The 18,188-nt window shown below is 40.4% G+C and overlaps 1 protein-coding gene and 1 pseudogene across 1 annotated transcript in view; one reads left to right on the forward strand and one right to left on the reverse strand.

Moving 5' to 3' along the window:
* LOC140846734 (bromodomain adjacent to zinc finger domain protein 2B-like) overlaps positions 1 to 7,065 on the forward strand; it is a 118,295-nt gene extending 111,230 nt beyond the window's left edge. The window contains exons 30-31 of the mRNA XM_073224324.1: positions 6,287 to 6,359; positions 6,926 to 7,065. Of these exons, the coding sequence (XP_073080425.1) occupies positions 6,287 to 6,333 (47 nt within the window). The 3' untranslated portion in view covers positions 6,334 to 6,359; positions 6,926 to 7,065. The remainder of the gene's footprint in view (positions 1 to 6,286; positions 6,360 to 6,925) is intronic.
* Positions 5,036 to 16,513, reverse strand: LOC140846735 (enoyl-CoA delta isomerase 2-like; annotated as a pseudogene).
* Positions 16,514 to 18,188: the final 1,675 nt, after the last annotated feature.

Below are 18,188 nucleotides of genomic sequence, written 5' to 3' on the forward strand. Positions count from 1 at the left end.
CACAGTTCTCCTCAAATAACAAAAGTTTTCCTAAGCCTCTGCTACCGCACAATTACAAGTATACACAACATACTTCCATTCAGATGAATGAGGCTTTAACCTTAACCATCATCATTTTAGCCCTGATTGCTCTGTAAGTTATAGAACCCTGACCTACCCTCAAGTTTATATTCCGATTGCCATTCAAGTGGTGATCAATGAATGATGACCAGTGAGTGCTCTACTGTTAGACCCAGGGTATCATCAATTTGAAATAATATGTAGAGAAAAAAGTAATATTTATTTAGTTGTTAACCATAGTGAAAGTCAAGTGAAATTTATCTATGGGTATGAGGATATCTTGAACTCAGAAGAATTAAGTTATCATAAATGCACGATGATCTCTTTTCCTTGTTTCAACCTCAAAATGAAATTTGTTAAAGGCACTAATTTTAAAATGAGGGAATCTAATCTGCCTTTGGTACCTTATGCACCCCCTCTGTGCTCCTTTTTCCATTTCTTCCACCCCCAATACCTTTTCAAAAAATTTAAAATCCTATTCATTTAGCCTCTCATTAAATATATCCTCAACAAGGAAATCCGATATCAATCATTTACTCCTTATTGTAAGTTTTATTTGTGGGCTTCCTTCAACGTTATTTATATCTTAAGTATTTCCATTTAAGAAATGAAAGAAGTTTCTGTTGTTAAAATAATTTAATTTCAACTAGAAGTTAAGGGAGGTATTTTAAGAGAATCAAAATTTCCAGAGAAATATGACCGTCGTACAACACAGGGAAACTAGTAGAGCCTTATCTACTAGGAATTTCACTAAGATCTCTTAGGCTTGCTTGGGCCATTTTATAACTCTGCCTTTAGAAAAGGACTTTTTTGGTATCAGTAATCTACAGTTACATGAAGAACATGTTCACTAGGCTCCCCCCTTCACGAAGTCCCCCCCCCACACCCCTTCACAGTCACTGTCCATCAGCGTAGTAAGATGCTGTAAAATCACTACTTGTCTTCTCTGTTGTACAGCCTCCCCTTGCACCCCCCCACTACACATGCTAATTGTAAGGCCCCCTTTCTGTTTCCCCACCCATCCTCCCCAGTCCCTTTCCCTTTGGTAACTGTTAGTCTGTTCGTGGGTTCTGTGATTCTGTTGCTGTTTTGTTCCTTCAGTTTTTCTTTGTTCTTATACTCCACATATAAGTGAAATCATTTGGTTCTTGTCTTCCTCTGCCTGGCTCATTTCACTGAGCATAATACCCTCTAGCTCCATCCATGTTGTTGCAAATGGTAGGATTTGTTTTCTTCTTTTGGCTGAATAATATTCCATTGTGTATATGTACCACATCTTCTTCATCTATTCATCTACTGATGGACATTTAGATTGCTTCCATTTCTTGGCTATTGTAAATAGTGCTGGAATAAACATAGGGGTGCATCTGTCTTAAAAAAAGACTGTTTTTTTTTAAACCTCAACTACATAAAATTGAGGTAATTCCTCTAATTTCCTTGAGCTCTTCAATTTCCTTCCCCCATATATAGATAGCTTTAATGTCTTTCCAGTCATCCTTTTATATATTTATTTAGCAACATGTGTCTTTAAAAATAGGTAGTGTCAAATGCTGGGCATAGAAGCCACAGGGCATAAATCTGTAAAAAAGTACAAAGCTAATCTTTTCAAAGAATATTGCTTCTCTCTCACTTACCAACTTTACATTTCCCTGTATGGCCCCGGAAGATGACTGGTTAGCTAGCGACGGGTAAGATTCCTCAAGGGAGGAACAACCTAAGACAGGCACAGTCGCAGGGGGGCCATCAGGTGAGAAATTGGGGATCAACTGGTGAGGCTTAGAACCTCACCCCCCGTTTTGAGAGAAATCTGCATCCGTGGATGTTTCGTTGCCCTTGCCTAGCTTGAATTAATACTTAGTCTATAGGCACAGACCTGATCATCTACATTTGCCCTCTTACAGCACTGTTATGTTTTCTACCTTTATCTTGCATCTACCTACCACTTCAGCATTTTATTAAAAAAAGAAGAATGGAGAAATGTGGGATTCACATATAAATCAAGTATAAAAATCAAACGAATAATCATATCTGACTTCATTGTTTATAGTTCATGATACGTGATCAAAACTGAAAGTTTCTGTGATATGACTGCCCTTGCACCATTCACCATGTAAGAACTTGTTCGTTATGCTTCAGAAGATTGGAAACTGTTGAGAATTAGGCTTGGGGTTGATTAATGATTGTGCATTGAGTCCCCTATTCAGAATTTTATTGTTAACAACCATTTGATCAATAAATGAGAGATGCCCTCTCTCAAAAAAAAAAAAGTAGTTTCAGTGCCAAATGATTTCCCTCATTTGTGGAGTATAACAATGCAGCAAAACTGAAGGAACAAAAGACCACCAGACTCCCAAGAAGGAGCTAGTGGTAACCAGAGAGGGGAGGGGTGGAAGAGGGGTGGTGGGAAGAGAGGGAGAAGGGGCATCGAGGGGTATTATGTTTAGTACACATGGTGTGGGGGATCATGGGGAAAATAGTGTAGCACAGAAGGCATATAGTGAGTCTGTGGCATCTTACTACCCTAATGGACAGTGACTGCATTGGGGTATGGGTGGGGACTTGATATGAATGAATGTAGTAACCATATTGAGTTTTCATTTGAAACCTTTATGAGTATATCAATAACCTTAAAATTTAAAAAAATAGTGTGAAGAATATATATGTACATGCAATGTTTTTAGACTTATCAGTTGCATTATACTATAAACCTCATTCTGTTTTTGTTTCAAGTTGAATAAAATATATAAATCTAGTTAATGACTTTGATGCTGCAAGGTACTCCATCACTGGGATATATTACATGTAACATCCAGGTTTCTCTAGGAATGCAAACTTAAGTTGCCTGCAGCTCCTTGTCACTGCAATGACTTGTCATACATGTCATATGCGGACTCATCTCAGTATAAGTGGGTGATTACCTGAGCAACAAAGGGCTTATCTGTACCTGAGAGGTGAGAGGGAAGGGGGATGTTGTGGCTGCTTGAGTAGAGAAGAGAGACCGCCTGGGATTGCAGTTTGTGAGCAATAAACGGGTTTTAAACTTTATTTCTCCATTTGACTGATTTTGGTTTTTTAGGGGTATTTTGCCCGGGATTTCCTTTCCCTGGACTTAACAATTGGCTTAGTCGGCGGGGTTCCTCTGAACCCGAAAGCTGTCATAATGGGTGCGACCTTTGGGAGGGCTGCCCCTAGAAATGATGGGGAGAAGCGGCACTTGTACCAATGGACATGTGTCTACATGTGTGGTTGTGGAGGTGTCACCACCGCTTCTGGCCATGCCAACCCCAGCCCGTGGCCCAACCCTAAAGCTGCAAGGGCAAGCTCCCAGATTCTATTTCAGCCAATTGGGACTCGGATCCTACCTCAGCCAATCAGGACCTGGATCCTATTTCACCCAATTGGAGCTTGGTCTCTCTCCTCTCCAGTCAGCAAAGAGCTCACCCACCACCCTTAGACCCTGCCAATTGACCAGAGCCATGACCTATCACCCCACCAACTACCCCTAGATCCAGCCAATCAGCCAGAGCCACGACCATCACCCCACCAACTGCCCTAGAACCCCATAAAACCTTTGTGGTATTGAAACGCACTCTTTCTCTGGCATCTTGCCACTGTGTTGGTGTAGATGAGAGATTGAGCTCGAGCTAGCTCGAATAAAGGCTCTTTGCTTTTGCATCGGCGTTGGCTCCTTGGTGGTCTTCTGGGATTCGCGACTTTGGGCACAACAAAGCTACTGATTCTGCCACTGCTGCTGCTCTTGCTGCCAGCTGGAACAACCATGGAAAGGAGCAGAGGTCTGGGTCACCTTGAAGCAACTGGCTGCTGTGTACTACGCCTTGCTGGCCACAGAGCCCATCCCCAGAACAGCTCCAACCAAGGTCATAACCTCCTATCTCACTGTGGGGTGGGTGTGAAACTGGACCCAAAGGCCATGGAGTGGTATGGCACAGACACCTCAGAAGACAATGTGGGCCTATCGGTGTGGCTTGCCTTTCACCTTTTAAGAAGTCAGCAGAGCCTGGAAGGAATGCCCTGCATGTTGTGCAGATAAGCAAACCACCAAGAGGGGCCTAGAGCATCTCTCTGCAGCCTATGGTCGGTAGCTGGTTACTGAGAGTGACTGAGGTACCCACTTTATTGGACATGTGTTGCAAGGATGGGTATAGCAAGTAAGAGTGAAATGGACGTGGCCCTGGACATTTCAACACATGTATCAGCAATGGCTGGTTCTTATGGCACCTTGGGGTAAAGGCCTAGAAGCTGGACTTCTGTGTATTCCTGTAATAACAGCAAATTCCCCTGACAATCACGGTTATTTGCTTCTATGGTCTTTGTGTCCTGGATGTGCCCCCTGGCTGCAGCTGCCACGTGATGGCTGGAATGGATGACCTTTGAACCTAGCTGAATCCTCTGGCTTGAGAATTATGATTGTGTTGCTATTGTCAAGAAAATAATGTTTAAAGAGAGGCTTGACTGTTCTAATGTTTGGTAAAAGTTTTGTGAGCAATCTAGCATGATTGTTAAGATTGAGTAAACAAGTGTAGAATTTTATTTTGTGCTTAGAGATTATGCTGTAAAGTACATTTACTTTATCTGCATAGGCTGAATCCTCTGGCTTTTGAGGATTATCAAGATTTTATTGCTGTTGCTATTGCATGTTACTAGATTGGTTGGAAGAGGGGGATCGAGTCAATTGTAAGGCGAGATTTCTGGAAGGGTGGATTGTGGGTAAAATTGAAACATTTCCAGAATATCTCACCTGGCTTTAGTATATCTGCATATCAATAGGCGTTCAGAGGTGGAAAGAAGTATGGCTTTAGTGCATTTGCATCTTTCCTCAGGGGTGGAGAAGTTCATCTCTGTATCAATGGGTGATTACCTGGGCAACAGAGGGCTTATCTGTACCTGAGAGGTGAGAGGGAAGGGGGGTGTTATGGCTGCTTGAGCAGAGAAGAAAGACGGCCTGGGACTGCAGTTTGTGAGCAATAAATGGGTTTTAAACTTTATTTCTCCATTTAACTGATTTTGGTTTTTAGGGGTATTTTGCCCCAGGATTTCCTTTCCCCAGACTTACAAATGGTCAATATAGTCTTTTGGTATTTAAGCTAACACATTAGAGATCAGCAAGGTGATAATCAGCAGGCAAGTCATTACATGATTAGGGAATTAGACCAAACCTCTGTGGCAAACAGATTACAGCTTGACCCGAACATCATAATTTTCTACCACCAGCAATCTAACAAATACCATTTCCTATGATAAACATCCATGTCTTGAGTTGGACACAATAAGAAAACCCAAACCTTTCAATATTACCTAGAAATTTTTGTCCTAACCAAACAGACTTATAAACACATTTTAAAAAATGAAAACATACAAAATAAGTATAGATTCAATTTAAAATACTTAGTACCAGGATATGTACGTGTTTGCTAAATCTTGTCTTTTTAAGTGAAGGCTAATGGTTATTAAGTACTTAACAATCTCAAAAACAATAGCTTCCTCAGAGGCCCCTGCTATTGACATCATGTCTCATTTTAACTTTCAAGGCTAAGTTCAAGATATCTGATGCTTGTAATTTTCTTAATCCACTTAATGACATAGAGTTTATTTGGATGTGAACATTACATTAGACAGTTTTTGATTATTCAGCTAAATATCAGGTAACATTTCCTCACAGCGGTAATAAAAAGGAGAGTGGAGAGGAAACTTGGAGTGATGGATACATTATGGCATAGACTGTGGTGATGGTCATGGATGTAGATTTACAATTCATCAGGCTGTACACATGAAATATGTATAGCTTTTTGTGTATCAATCACACCTCTGTCATGTTTCTGATTTTTTTTAAGGAGCCATTTTTAAAAAGCAGGTGCTTGGAAAGTAACAAGGTTTGCTTCACTGAATGGACAAATGGCCTTGCTGGAGGGCTGGAGAGAGGATGTCTAAAACTGCATCCACTTACAAGGGTCAGAACGTACCAGCCCAAGGCTGCATGGCACCAACAAGGGGCCTTGGCCTTATTTCTGGATGCTGGTGACTTAAGAGTCCTTCTTGTTTCTCCCCACCCCTATATACCTGTTGTCACGGGACCACTGAAATTGGATTTAGGGAGAATTACAATCCTGTATATCTCAGCCTCCTGATTCTAGAAACATGCATGAAGCAAACATGATGTGGGTCAATCCATTAACCTAGGGCTCTGGTTCCTTCTCTCCCACCTCAGGCCTTACCAACTCCTTCCTACCCCCACTTCTGCTTCTACGTTCCTAGATGCACAGGCACAGGACTGGGGCACTGTGAGTAAAATTGTATTATTTCTAGAATATCTCACCTGGCTTTAGTATATCTGCATATCAATAGGTATTCAGAGGTGGAAAGAAGTATGGCTTTAGTGCATTTGCATCATTCCTCAGGGGTGAAGAGAAGTTCATCTTCATATCCATGTATAATTACCTGGGCAACTGGAGGGCGTATCTATACCTGAGAGGTGAGGGGGGGGGGCCGGTTTGCTTCTGCTGGAGCAGGAAAGAGAGAAGGCCCCAGACTGCAGTTTGTAAGCAATAAACAGATTTTAAACTTCATTTCCCCTTTTGGCTGAGTTCAATTTTTAGAGGTATTTTGCCCCAAGATTTCCTTTCCCCAGACTTCCAGGCACCTACAGGGCAGGAGGAACCAGCCTTGCTCATCAACCTGCAGGCTTTCTTTGGAGACCCAACTCTCTGCCTCCCGAGGGGGCTGCCTGCAGCCCAGACGCTCAGCACTGGAGTCTGAAGGATCAGTTAAAGAAGAGCAGCAAGTGGGAGGGGGCAGTGGTGCTCCAGGAGGGAGAAGGTACCCTTTGTTTGTTTCTGTTCCTCCCCAGGTGGCCCCCAGATGGAGAGTGCAGTGAAGACCCTCCCACCTCATTTGCTTTGGACGGAACACTCTCTTCAGAACGCTCTCTTTAAGAAACTTGGAGATGATCTTTTCTGTTTGAACATGACTGAATATGTTGCCTTCTGGAAGCCAGCTGACCTTCTCACATCCCCTGTGGCAGAGGGGACGGGGCAGGTGTTCAGAGGACACAACAGCCCCCTTTGGAACAAAAAAAGGAATTGCCATTGTAAATCCGGGGAGAGGAAATCCTGGGGCAAAATACCTCTAAAAACTGAAATCAAAGGGAGAAATAAAGTTTAAAAACCGCAGTCTGGTTTACTTACAAACTGTAGTGCGGCTCATCTCTCTCTCTCGCTCCAGCTGCAGCAAAACCGGCCCTCCCCCTCACCTCTCAGGCACATGTGAATTCTTAAAGCTTTTTATATAATTTGTTTTCATTAGTGCTCCAGTGAAATATAATCATCAGAAGAGATCTTTTAGCACGGAAGAAAGGCACAGTGAGGCTTATTTAGTTCAAGCACTAGAAATCAGAAAGAACTGCACATCCTTTCCTTTGACGTGCTGAGCTGCACTGTAATAGTCATCACAGTTTTGTTCTTCTAGATAAAAAGCTCACGACTGCATTCCTGCATTCGGCTGACAGCCACCTTCCCTGGAGGACACTGCTTTCTTCAGCATTAACAGCATGTAGCTTTTCTTTCTCCTTATTTCTGATGACCTGTTTTGGAATTCTCACCGCCTGCAAAACCAAAACCAACACTGAAGCTAAGAGGTGTTCTGAGAAGAGTGGGGTCATCCTGTAATTCTGATTCTTGTCTCCCTGCTGTTCATTTAATTCCGTTACTCCTTGAGATACATGTATAATAAAGACAGTGCTTCTCAAATTTTAATGTGTATATAAATCATCCCAGTAGATGTGGGACAGGGCCTGTCAGGACACATTCCTAAAAAGCCCCAGATACTAAAGCTTCTGGCTCCAGAACCACATTTTGAGCAGCAAGAACACAAGAACAATCCGTCACTAGCTATCATATATAAAAACAAATGTGCTGCACGGTTGAGAATCTCCTGAAAACCAACCTATATGGTTTCTCATCTGGATTCTACAAAAAAAGTGTTTGGCAAACAATGCCTGTCATCCTCCTCAAAGTTATCTTCAGAAAGAATTGTTCCTGACTTCATATCATAGAAATGGAATGCCTATTTGATAAGTTTTGTAAAAATCAGTATTTCTAATATTATTATGGTTATTTTTACCCTCAAATTTAGATTGCTTCAAGCTAACCAAGATATATGTTGTTTTTTAAATTGCTTTTTCTTCCTAAGGCAGATAAAATATTTCTATTCCTACAAATGAAAAAAATAAAAAGAATACTAACATTTGGGGGGAGCTCTGAATATGCTTTCAGCCTGGTCCAAACTTCTTTCTGCAAAGTGCTATCAGGAAAGACTTCAGTAACAAGTCCTTGAGCACATGCTTCTGTTGCTGTTAACTTCTTTCCAAAAATAAGCATCTCTATTGCCTGAAATAAAAGCAAGAGTAAAACATTAACTTAATGAAATAAAGCTCAGTTAACGTCAGAATTAACTGCTCTCAGTAGACATAGGGACATTTACTGGTGGTCTTTTGAGGTTGCTAGTATCTCTCACTAAGGGAGAACCAATGATCTCAACAGGCAATGGTTTGCAAACTACATGCTGAGGCCCCATTGGCCCTGTAAGGTTGCTCGGGGCTGCTGCCTCTGTGTGTCTGGGTTGGAGAGGCAAGAGCAGGGAGCTGGGGAGGAAATCACTCAAAGCGCATGCTGATCTGATGATCCATGGCAGCTATAATTTTTATACACTATAAACAATTATAAAAAAAAATAAAACTCATGGTCACAGGGAATGCCTGACTTTTAGAATTCCCTTCCTGGCACTTCTACCTGGCAGTCTAGCTCTGACAGCTTTCCTTGCCTGCACAGGTACTCAATTAGTTCTGCTGAACTTAAGGAAAATGAGAAAGACTAATTCAGTTTCTAACAAAACTGTGGTCACTAAATGGATATCCTTCTCTACGTTTGCAATTTCTCTTCCAGAAAAGTAAAGACTATTTCAGAGCCAAATGCTCTAAGCCTTAGAGTTGGTCCTTCAAACTTAAAATCTGTATAATGATTCAGCGTATATGACAAAATAGTGAGATTTTTGTAAAAAGTACACTTATAGCAAAAACCTACAGCCAATGAAAACAGGCTCAATTCCAACCCCCCCCCCTTGCAGATCTCAAAGAAAGTTTGCTAAGCCTTTTTCTTTCCCCCGGCTCCCTGGTCTGGTCATGATCACTTTGGACTCATGCACAGAGCAGGGGCAACTAGGTTTCCATAAACACAGGGACAACCTGAGCAGCCACTTGACCACTGTGAGAGCCTTAATGCATTGGTGTAGAGCCAGCTGATGGGAAGGGTGCGGTGCCAGCGGGTAGCTTTGGGCGTGGGAAACCCCATAAGCCTCGTAGCTGCTGGCATGTCACGTGACTGAAGCAAAGGTATCCTTTCATCACTTTCAGGAGATGCTGCTCATCCATAAAGAGATAAGTGGGCCCTGAGCTGGCACAGTCCTGGTCCTTCTGCTGACCAATGCCCACAGCTGTGGGGGATGGCCTTGCACTGCCTGCGATGCCGCCAGCCCGGGCAACCCACTGGAATAGCAGCATCCTTGCTACAGGACTTGCCGGGAGAGTTTCTAACCTTCCCTCATACCAGACATTTCCTACAGCTCGGTTCCTCTAAAAAGTCTCAGAGTTGGGGATCAAATAATTGCTTCCATTTTGTTTATATTATCCAGGGAAAGAATGGAGGATATAGCATTGTCTCTGGAATAGAGATCATTTAATAAAATTTACTTGTAATGTTTCCAAAAGTTACCTTGGCTGGGCCCATTATCCTTGGGAAAGTGTTAAGAGGAGCATCCCTCTGGGCTCTGGCCCTAGGCGACTAAAAGGTGTATGAAATGTTGCCTATTTGGAGGGAAAAAAAGGAAATTATTTTTTTGTATATGATTTAAAAAAAAGTTGTCCATATCCTCATAATAATTGAGGAATATTTTTTTAAAAATTAGGATTAGGATTGTATATACACACAAAATTCACTCTCTTTAAGTATGTATCTTGATGAGTCTTAGTAAGTGTATATAATTATGTAGCCACCACCAGTCAAGATACAGAATATTTCCACACCCCAAAAAATTCCTTCCTGCCCTTCCAGACTCAATCTATTCCTCCCATTCCCAAGCAACCACTGATGTTTCCTATCCCTATAGTTTTGCCTGTTCTAGAATGTTATATAAATGGAATCATACATTCTGTTGCCTTTTTTCTTTTGTCCTTTGAGTAAAGCTTTTGAGAATTGCATGTTGTTGATGTATTAGTAGCGTTTTCCTTCTTTCTGATTATTCCGTTGTATGGATGTGTCATCATTTGTTTATCCATTCACCAGTTGAAGCCATTGGTGTTAGTTCCAGTATTTTAGCTGTTATAAATAAGATTGATATGCAATTTGTATACAGGTCTCTGCATGAACATGTCTTCAATTCTCCTCGAGGACCTAAAAGTAACATTGCTGGGTTGTGTGGTAAATGTGTGGTTTTATTTTCTAAGAGGCTGCCAACCTGTCTCCCCAAGTGGCATACCATTTATAATTCCTAGCAGCAGTGTACATGCCTCAGTTGCTCCACATTCTCACTAAACTTTCTTATCACGAGTCTTTTTTAACTCTAACCATTCTAGTAGGTGTGTACTAGAGTCTGGTTGTGGTTTTAATTTACATTTCCCTAATGATGAATGATGTTGACCATCTTGTCATGTACTTATTACACATCTGTATATCTTCTTTGGTGAGATAACTTACAAAATTTTGCCCACTATTTTTAAGTTAGATCAGTTGCCTTTTTATTATGAGTTGAAGTCCTTTTCATATTCTGGTTCCAAGTCATTTTCTTACCAATGTCTTTCTTATATATTTTTCAGAGCCATTTTCCCCTCTTCTCTGTGGGCTATTGATTTCTCTTCACTGCCCATTTTTATATTAAGTTTATGATGTATGACTTTAGAGACATGTTTTAAAAAAAACATGAGAGATGAGTCTTTGTTATGTCAGTTGAAAACTGTTTCCTCGATCTAATTTTGCCCCAAATACTAGAATCCACTCGAATATTGGTTATCAAGAATACAGAGTAATTTGTAGTATTTTTTTCTACATTTACTATTTTATATGTTTTTTGATGAATGAAAGTCCTGACGAAAGGGAATTAATTTATAATTGACAATTTGTAAACAGAATATTTAGACTTAATTTCCCATAATCAGAGATGGTGTTATTTTTTATTGAACATTGCTAGAAGATGTAAATATATAATGTATGCAGCACAGAAATAAAAATAATAAAAATATAAAATAGTTATAAATGTTACATACCTTTTTTTTTTTACCCCTAAAAGAAAGCTTATTTAAGAAAATATACTGAGAAGTCAAAGCCTAAGGAAATTAAACAGGTAACCGAGAAAAAACACAAACCAGGTACACATATGTAGCCAACAATAAGCAGCATTGAACTTATGCACAAGAGTTATTATGAATAAGCATTCATCTTTTTTCAGGAATAGAGCAGGTAGGTTTGCGGAGGGTTCGGGCTCCAGCATCAGACAGCTTAGTGACTCTAGGACTTCCTTAACCTCTCTGTGCCAGTTTCCTCATCTGTACAATGAGGATGAAGGTACCTATCGCACAGGGCTGTTGAGCACATTAAGTGAGTACATATAATGTGGATCAACACAGTGCCTAGTATATAGTTTACTCAAATATTTATTATTTTTATAATCTCCAACTTATTAGCCCATTTGCTGACAGAGAAGCTAATAGGCAATGTTAACTATTGCCCATAATAAAGATAATTTGGTTGTATGAGTTAAATATTAACCCACATTCCGTATGGTATTTATTCAAGAAGCCAGTAATGATAAATCCGTCTCCAGAGTCTCTTCTCTGTTTTTTTTATCTGATTTTAAGTTGAACTTTGGTTTAATTCAGTTGGGTGAACCCTTAGCCGTGGTTGCTATTTGTCAAATAATTTACTTTGGGCCAAATCCTTCAGGATTTAAATTATATATACATGTATATGTATGTATATATACACACAAACATACATACACACATACTCTTATTTCAATTTTCAATTCCAATTTGAATTATAGGATCGAATTCCCAGAAATCTTTTAAGATGATGTATATGACAATTATTTTGAATTCTGTGGGAGAATCAGGACAAGATTCAAATGAGATGATATATTTGTCCTCTAGGTACCAAAGAATTAGAGACCCTTAAGTTCGGGTGAGGTCAATTAACTGGTCATCTAACATGGGGGAGGTGACCAAAGACTATTGATTTCTGCCTTTGAGCAGAAATTTCCACCTGTAAAGGTTAGGCAGTCCAGTACCTAGAACCTCATTTGCTGTTTTTATGGGAGAATTATTAATAAGATTAAGGTGTGACAACATGCCCAACTTGAGCAAGTGGAATCCAGTAAAAGATAACCAAAGGGTTAAGGTCCCTGACATGGTCCTATCGACCAGTGGGGAAAATACTTCTAAACAAAACTAGGAGTCTTTTCAGTGGTAGAGACCAATGTTTCCCACAAGGTTGTAGATCAGCAAATTTTACCACCATGTAAGCAAAAATCACTCTTAAGAATCTGATAACCCTAGAGGTGATTGTTAGTTGTACGGCAAAAGTTCTAAGATAAATGCTTATCACATCTTTGTTTATAATGACAAAAAGTATAAATAGCCTGACTTGGAGTCAGGCACTGGTTAAATTAGATAAGTTAAATAACCCAAACATTAGCACTGGTTATCTCAGTGTTAAGATAAAGATGATTTTTAACCAAAATTTTTTCTTTCTATTTTTCCATATTTTTCAAAATTTTATTTTCCACTATGACATATATTACTACTGTTGTAAGAATAAAAATAAAACGTGGGGGATAGGGGTGCTGACCCCTGCAGTCAAAAATCCATGTGTAACTTCTGATTCCCCCAAAACTTAACTCCTATTAGCTTATACTGTTGACCAGAAGCCTTATCAATAACATAAACAGTTGATTAACACATACTTTATGTTATATGTATCATATAATGTAGTCTTACAATAAAGCTAAAGAAAGAATGTTTTTTCCAATTTTGTTACCTCCAAAAAATTTCCAGTACATTAATTTTAAAAAATCTGCATAACAAGAAAGCAAAAACTGAAGGAAAAACACAGCATCAGACTCACAGAACCCAAGAATGGACTAGTGGTTACCAAAGGGAAAGGGTTTGGGGAGGGTGGGTCATAACGGAGGGATAATGTTATTAAGGGGTATTATGATTAGCACACATAGCATAGAGGGGGCACAGGGAAGGCAGTGTAGCACAGAGAAGACAAGTAGTGACTAGCATCTTACTACACTGATGGACAGTGACTGTAATGGGGTGTGTGGTGGGGACTTGATAATAGGGGAGAATGTAGTAACCACAATGTTACTCATGTGAAACCTGAGCTTAAGACTGTATATCAATGATACCTTAATGAAAAAAAAATCTGCATGTAAGGGAACCTGTCTAGTTCAAACTGTGTTCAAGGGTCAAACTGCAATTCAATGGTGAACACAAGGCGGAATTGTGTTTTGAGCAAGTAACTTCTCTGAGCTTCAGTTTCCTCATCTGCAAAGAAGGGGGAGTTGATAATACTGAAAATTGTTTATTATCTAAAAATCTAAATTCCAGGATTTGTTTACTTGGGGAAAAAACGTCAAGTAATGCACTTGCATAACCTGCAAAGATGCTATTTTTCATCCCCAATAAGAAGCTTTCAAGGTCTCTTGACTATTTTAGAGTAACACAAAAATTGAAAATTGAATAACTGCAATTTAATTAGAATATAGAACCAGGAGAGTTGGGACAATGTTCACAATAATACTGGTGCTTAGGAAAATTCAAGTTAATAAGGAAGAAAAAATAAAATGAGTCAAATTAGTTAGACTAATTCTTTGGGAAAAACTTAAGTTTAGTCCATTCTATCATAAGCCATATGTAATCCATTTACTGCTAGCAACAATAAAGGAGAATTCACTTCTCAGTTTTACTTGCATGACTTCATAACGTTCTGGGAGTTAACTTACCCTGTCAGATGCATACACAGCATCAAAGAGCCCAAGTATGGTGACAGAGATTCCCACAGCTGGACCATTCACCAATGCAACCAGAGGCTTAGGGAAATCTATAAAACAGCATACAAATTCCCTACAGAAATGGAAATATGAAAACATTTAAATGTTTTAAAGCAGCATTACGGAAGTATGTACAGGCAAGACTGTATGAGTCTTTGACATAACAAACTCAGGCTGGGTGTTTCCATATCACCCAGAAGAGCCTCCTTGTCTTGGCACCTCCCTGGCATCCCAGATTCATCCTGGACACCCATATGAAGGGTACTTGATGGAAGCTCACAGAGTGAGTCCTTTAGAATGACCTTAGCTCAAATCTTGTATTCTGGGCAGCTCAGTCGGAGCTGTAAATCAGCTGTAGACTTATTAGAGTGGCTGACCGAACGTGCTGCAACATTACAGCTCAGTGGGAATCAGACTCAGCAAGGATAACAAGTTAAGAAGAGAGAAGCCTTCACATTCTCTGTATCAAGACTACAAGTATCCTATTACCAACCATCATGGGAGCTATGCATTTCTCTAGCCAGATGAGAATTTACTAAGTTCTGCCTTAGAATGAGAATTTTATTTACAACTACACTTTACTGTTATGCTTTCCAGTCAAATCACGTAGAGCGGCAGGATGAACAGGTAACAGAATTTAAAGTCATAGAGTGAATGCCCACATATCGATAGAGGCAATTTGGAGAAATACGCTTGTTCAAAGTCACAATCACAGTGACACAAAGATGTATTTATTTTACCTCTGCTTAACTAAATACCACTTTGATGTATAAGGATGAGCCCTGTGAGGTCAGACTAATGCCACTCTTACCTCAGCAGAGTGGCACCATTTTTGGCTTTCTCTTCTACTCCACCAGGGGGGGACATCCATGAAGTTAGTCAGATCATTCCCACTACAGTAATAATCACCATTTCCTGTAAGCAAAATCAGCAGATTCACCACTCATTCATGCTATAATTACTGAGTATCTACTATGTGCCAGGTTGGATGCCAAACACTGGAAATACACTAGGTGAGCCAGCTGTGGTTCTTGTCCTAATTTACAGACTAGAGAGTAAGTTGCACAGATTTAAAAACACAAATACATGTAGGTAAGCCAACTGACACACAGGGGAGGCACATGATGGTAGGATGAGCATATGTAATGGGATCTGTTATAATCAGGAGGCTTAGAGACATACCTTCCTGAGGAAGGGACAACTGAACTGAGATCTGCAGGGCAAGCAAAGCCCTAGCTAGACAGAGGGGTGGGAAGAATATTCATGCAAAGGGACAGCAGGTGCAAAGGTTCTATGGAGGGAGTAAGCCTGGGGTACATGATGGGATGAAGAAGTGCCACTGTGCCACAGCAGAACGAGCCAGTGGGTAGAAGCTGGCGTAGGATGAGGATAGGCAGTATAGGCCACGTGGGGCTTTGGAGTTCATAAACTTTTGCCTTTTATTTTAAGAGCCACTGAAGAGGTTTTATTTAAAATTTAAGTATAATTTACATACAATAAAATCACTTGTTTTAAAACACTTGGCTCAATGATTTTTGATACTTGTAAATATCCATGTGATCACCTACAGAACAAGATGTAGAACCTTTCCATCACCCCAGAAAGTTTCCCTAACCTCCTTGCCATTCAGGCCAACCCCACCCTGCCCTGAGACGATTGCTTTCTGACTTTAATCATCATAGATTTGCCTATTTTAGAATTATTATAAATGGAATCATTTACAGGCATAGCTTGAAGTTATTGCAGGTTCAGTTCCAGATCGCTGTGATACAGCAAATATTACAATGAAGCAAGTCAAATGAATTTTTTTAGTTTCCCAGTGCATATAAAAGTTGTTTACACTATACTGCAGTCTATTAAGGGTGTGATAGCATTATATCTAAAAAACCAAGTACACACCTTAATTAAAAATACTTTATTGCTAAAAAAGCTATCATCTGAACTTTCAACGAATTGTAACCTTTTCGCTGGCAGAGGGTCTTACTTTGATGTTAATGGCTGCTGACTAATCAGGATGGTGGCTGCTGAGGGCTGGGGCGGCCGGGGCAACTTCTTTAAATAAGACAACCGTGAAGTCTACATCGACTCTTCCTTTCATGAACGTTTCTCTGTAGCATGCGATGCTGTTTGATAGTATTTTACTCGCAGTAAGACTTCTTTCAGAATCAGAGTCAGTCCTCTTAAAACCTGCTGCTGCTTGACCAACTAAGTTTATGTAATATTCTCAATCCTTTATTGTCCTTTCAACAATCCTCACAGCATCTTCACCAGGAGTAGATTCCATCTCAAGAAAGCACTTTCTTTGCTTATCCACCAGAAAGTACTCCTCATCCATTCTGGTTGATGATGAGACGGCACAGCTCAGGCACATCCTCAGGCTCCACCTCTAAGTCTAGTTCTGCTGCTTCCACCACACCTGCGGTTACTTCTTCCAATGAAGTCTTGAACCCCAGGATGACTGGAATCAACTTCCAAATTCCTGTTAATTGTATTTTGACCTCTTTCCATGAATCATGAATGTTCTTAATGGCATCTAGAATGGTGAACCCTTTCCAGAAGGTTTTCAATTTACCCCAATCAGAGGAATCACTACCTATGGCAGCTCTAGTCTTATGAAATATATTTCTTAAATAACAAGATTTGAAAGTCAAAATTACTCCATGATCCACTGGGCTGCAGAATGGATGTGGTGTTGGCAGGCATGAAAACAACATTAAGCTCACTATCCATCAGAGCTCATGGGTGACCAGGTATATTGTCAATGAGCAGTAATATTTTGGAAGAAGTACTTTTCTCTCAACAGTGGGCTCAAAATATTCAGTAAACCACGTTGTAAATAGATGTGCTGTCATCTGGGCTTTGTTGTTCCATTTAGAAAGCACACACAGAGTATATTTAGTGTCATTCTTAAGGGCCTTAAGATTTTCAGAGTGGTACATGAGCACTGGCTTCAACTTGATGTCACCAGTTGTGTTACCCCTAATAAGAGAGCCAGCCTGTTCTTTGAAGATTTGAAGCCAGGCATCAACTTCTCTCTAGCTATGAAAGTCCCAGATGGCATCTTCTTCCAATAGAAGGCTGTTTCATCTACACTGAAATCTGTTGTTTAGTGTAGCCACCTTCGCTAATTGGCTGCACTCACCATTGCTCCAGGCCAGCTGGAGGGAAGCCCTGCCTACAGCAACTACAGTGGCTTAAAGAAGAGGCTGCTTCTTGAGTGCACAGCTAACTGGCTCTGACAGCAGAGGCAGGCACTGCAGCCGGGAAGCAAGAAAGAGCTCTCTCCTCCTGGCAGTCACCAGTGTCACTCACCTGCAACCTCCGCCACAGTGTCACTCACCTGCAGCTCCAGGCCCCTCAGAGGGCAGCCCCACCTACAGCACCTTAGGGGCTTAATGTAGAGGCTGCTCCCTGCACGTGGCTCACTGGCCCTGACAGCAGAAGCAGGCACTGCAGCTCAGAAGCGGGAAAGAGCTCTCTCTTAAGGGTAGGCACTGGCACCCATCTCCTGTGACCCCTGCCATCATCCCAGGATTATAAAAAGTCAGAAGAATATTGTTCAATCCAAAATCCCTAAAACAACAGAAAGAGGGCTTGGTGAAATGGAAATCACCAATCTTCCTGAAAAAGAATTCAAAATAAAAGTCATTAGCATGCTAATGGAACCACATAAGATCTAAGGAACAAGTTAAAGACAGAGATAGACATGTTGAAAAATACAGTAGCTGAAATGAAACATACAATGGAGGGATTTAAAAGCAGATAAGACGAGGTAGGGGAGACAGTAAATGGAATATAAGTTAGAGAACAGGAAAACAAAGAAGCTGAGGCATAGAGAAAAAAAGGATCTGTAGGATGAAAGAATATTGAGAGAACTGTGTGACCAATCCAAACAGAACAATATTCTCATTATAGGGGTACCAGAAGAAGAAAAGGGATAGAAAGTGCCTTTAATGAAATAATTGCTGAAAACTTCCCCAATATGGAGAAGGAAATAGTCTCTCAGGCCA

This window comes from Manis javanica, chromosome 16 (genome assembly GCF_040802235.1).
Source record: "Manis javanica isolate MJ-LG chromosome 16, MJ_LKY, whole genome shotgun sequence".
Lineage (NCBI taxonomy): Eukaryota > Metazoa > Chordata > Mammalia > Pholidota > Manidae > Manis > Manis javanica.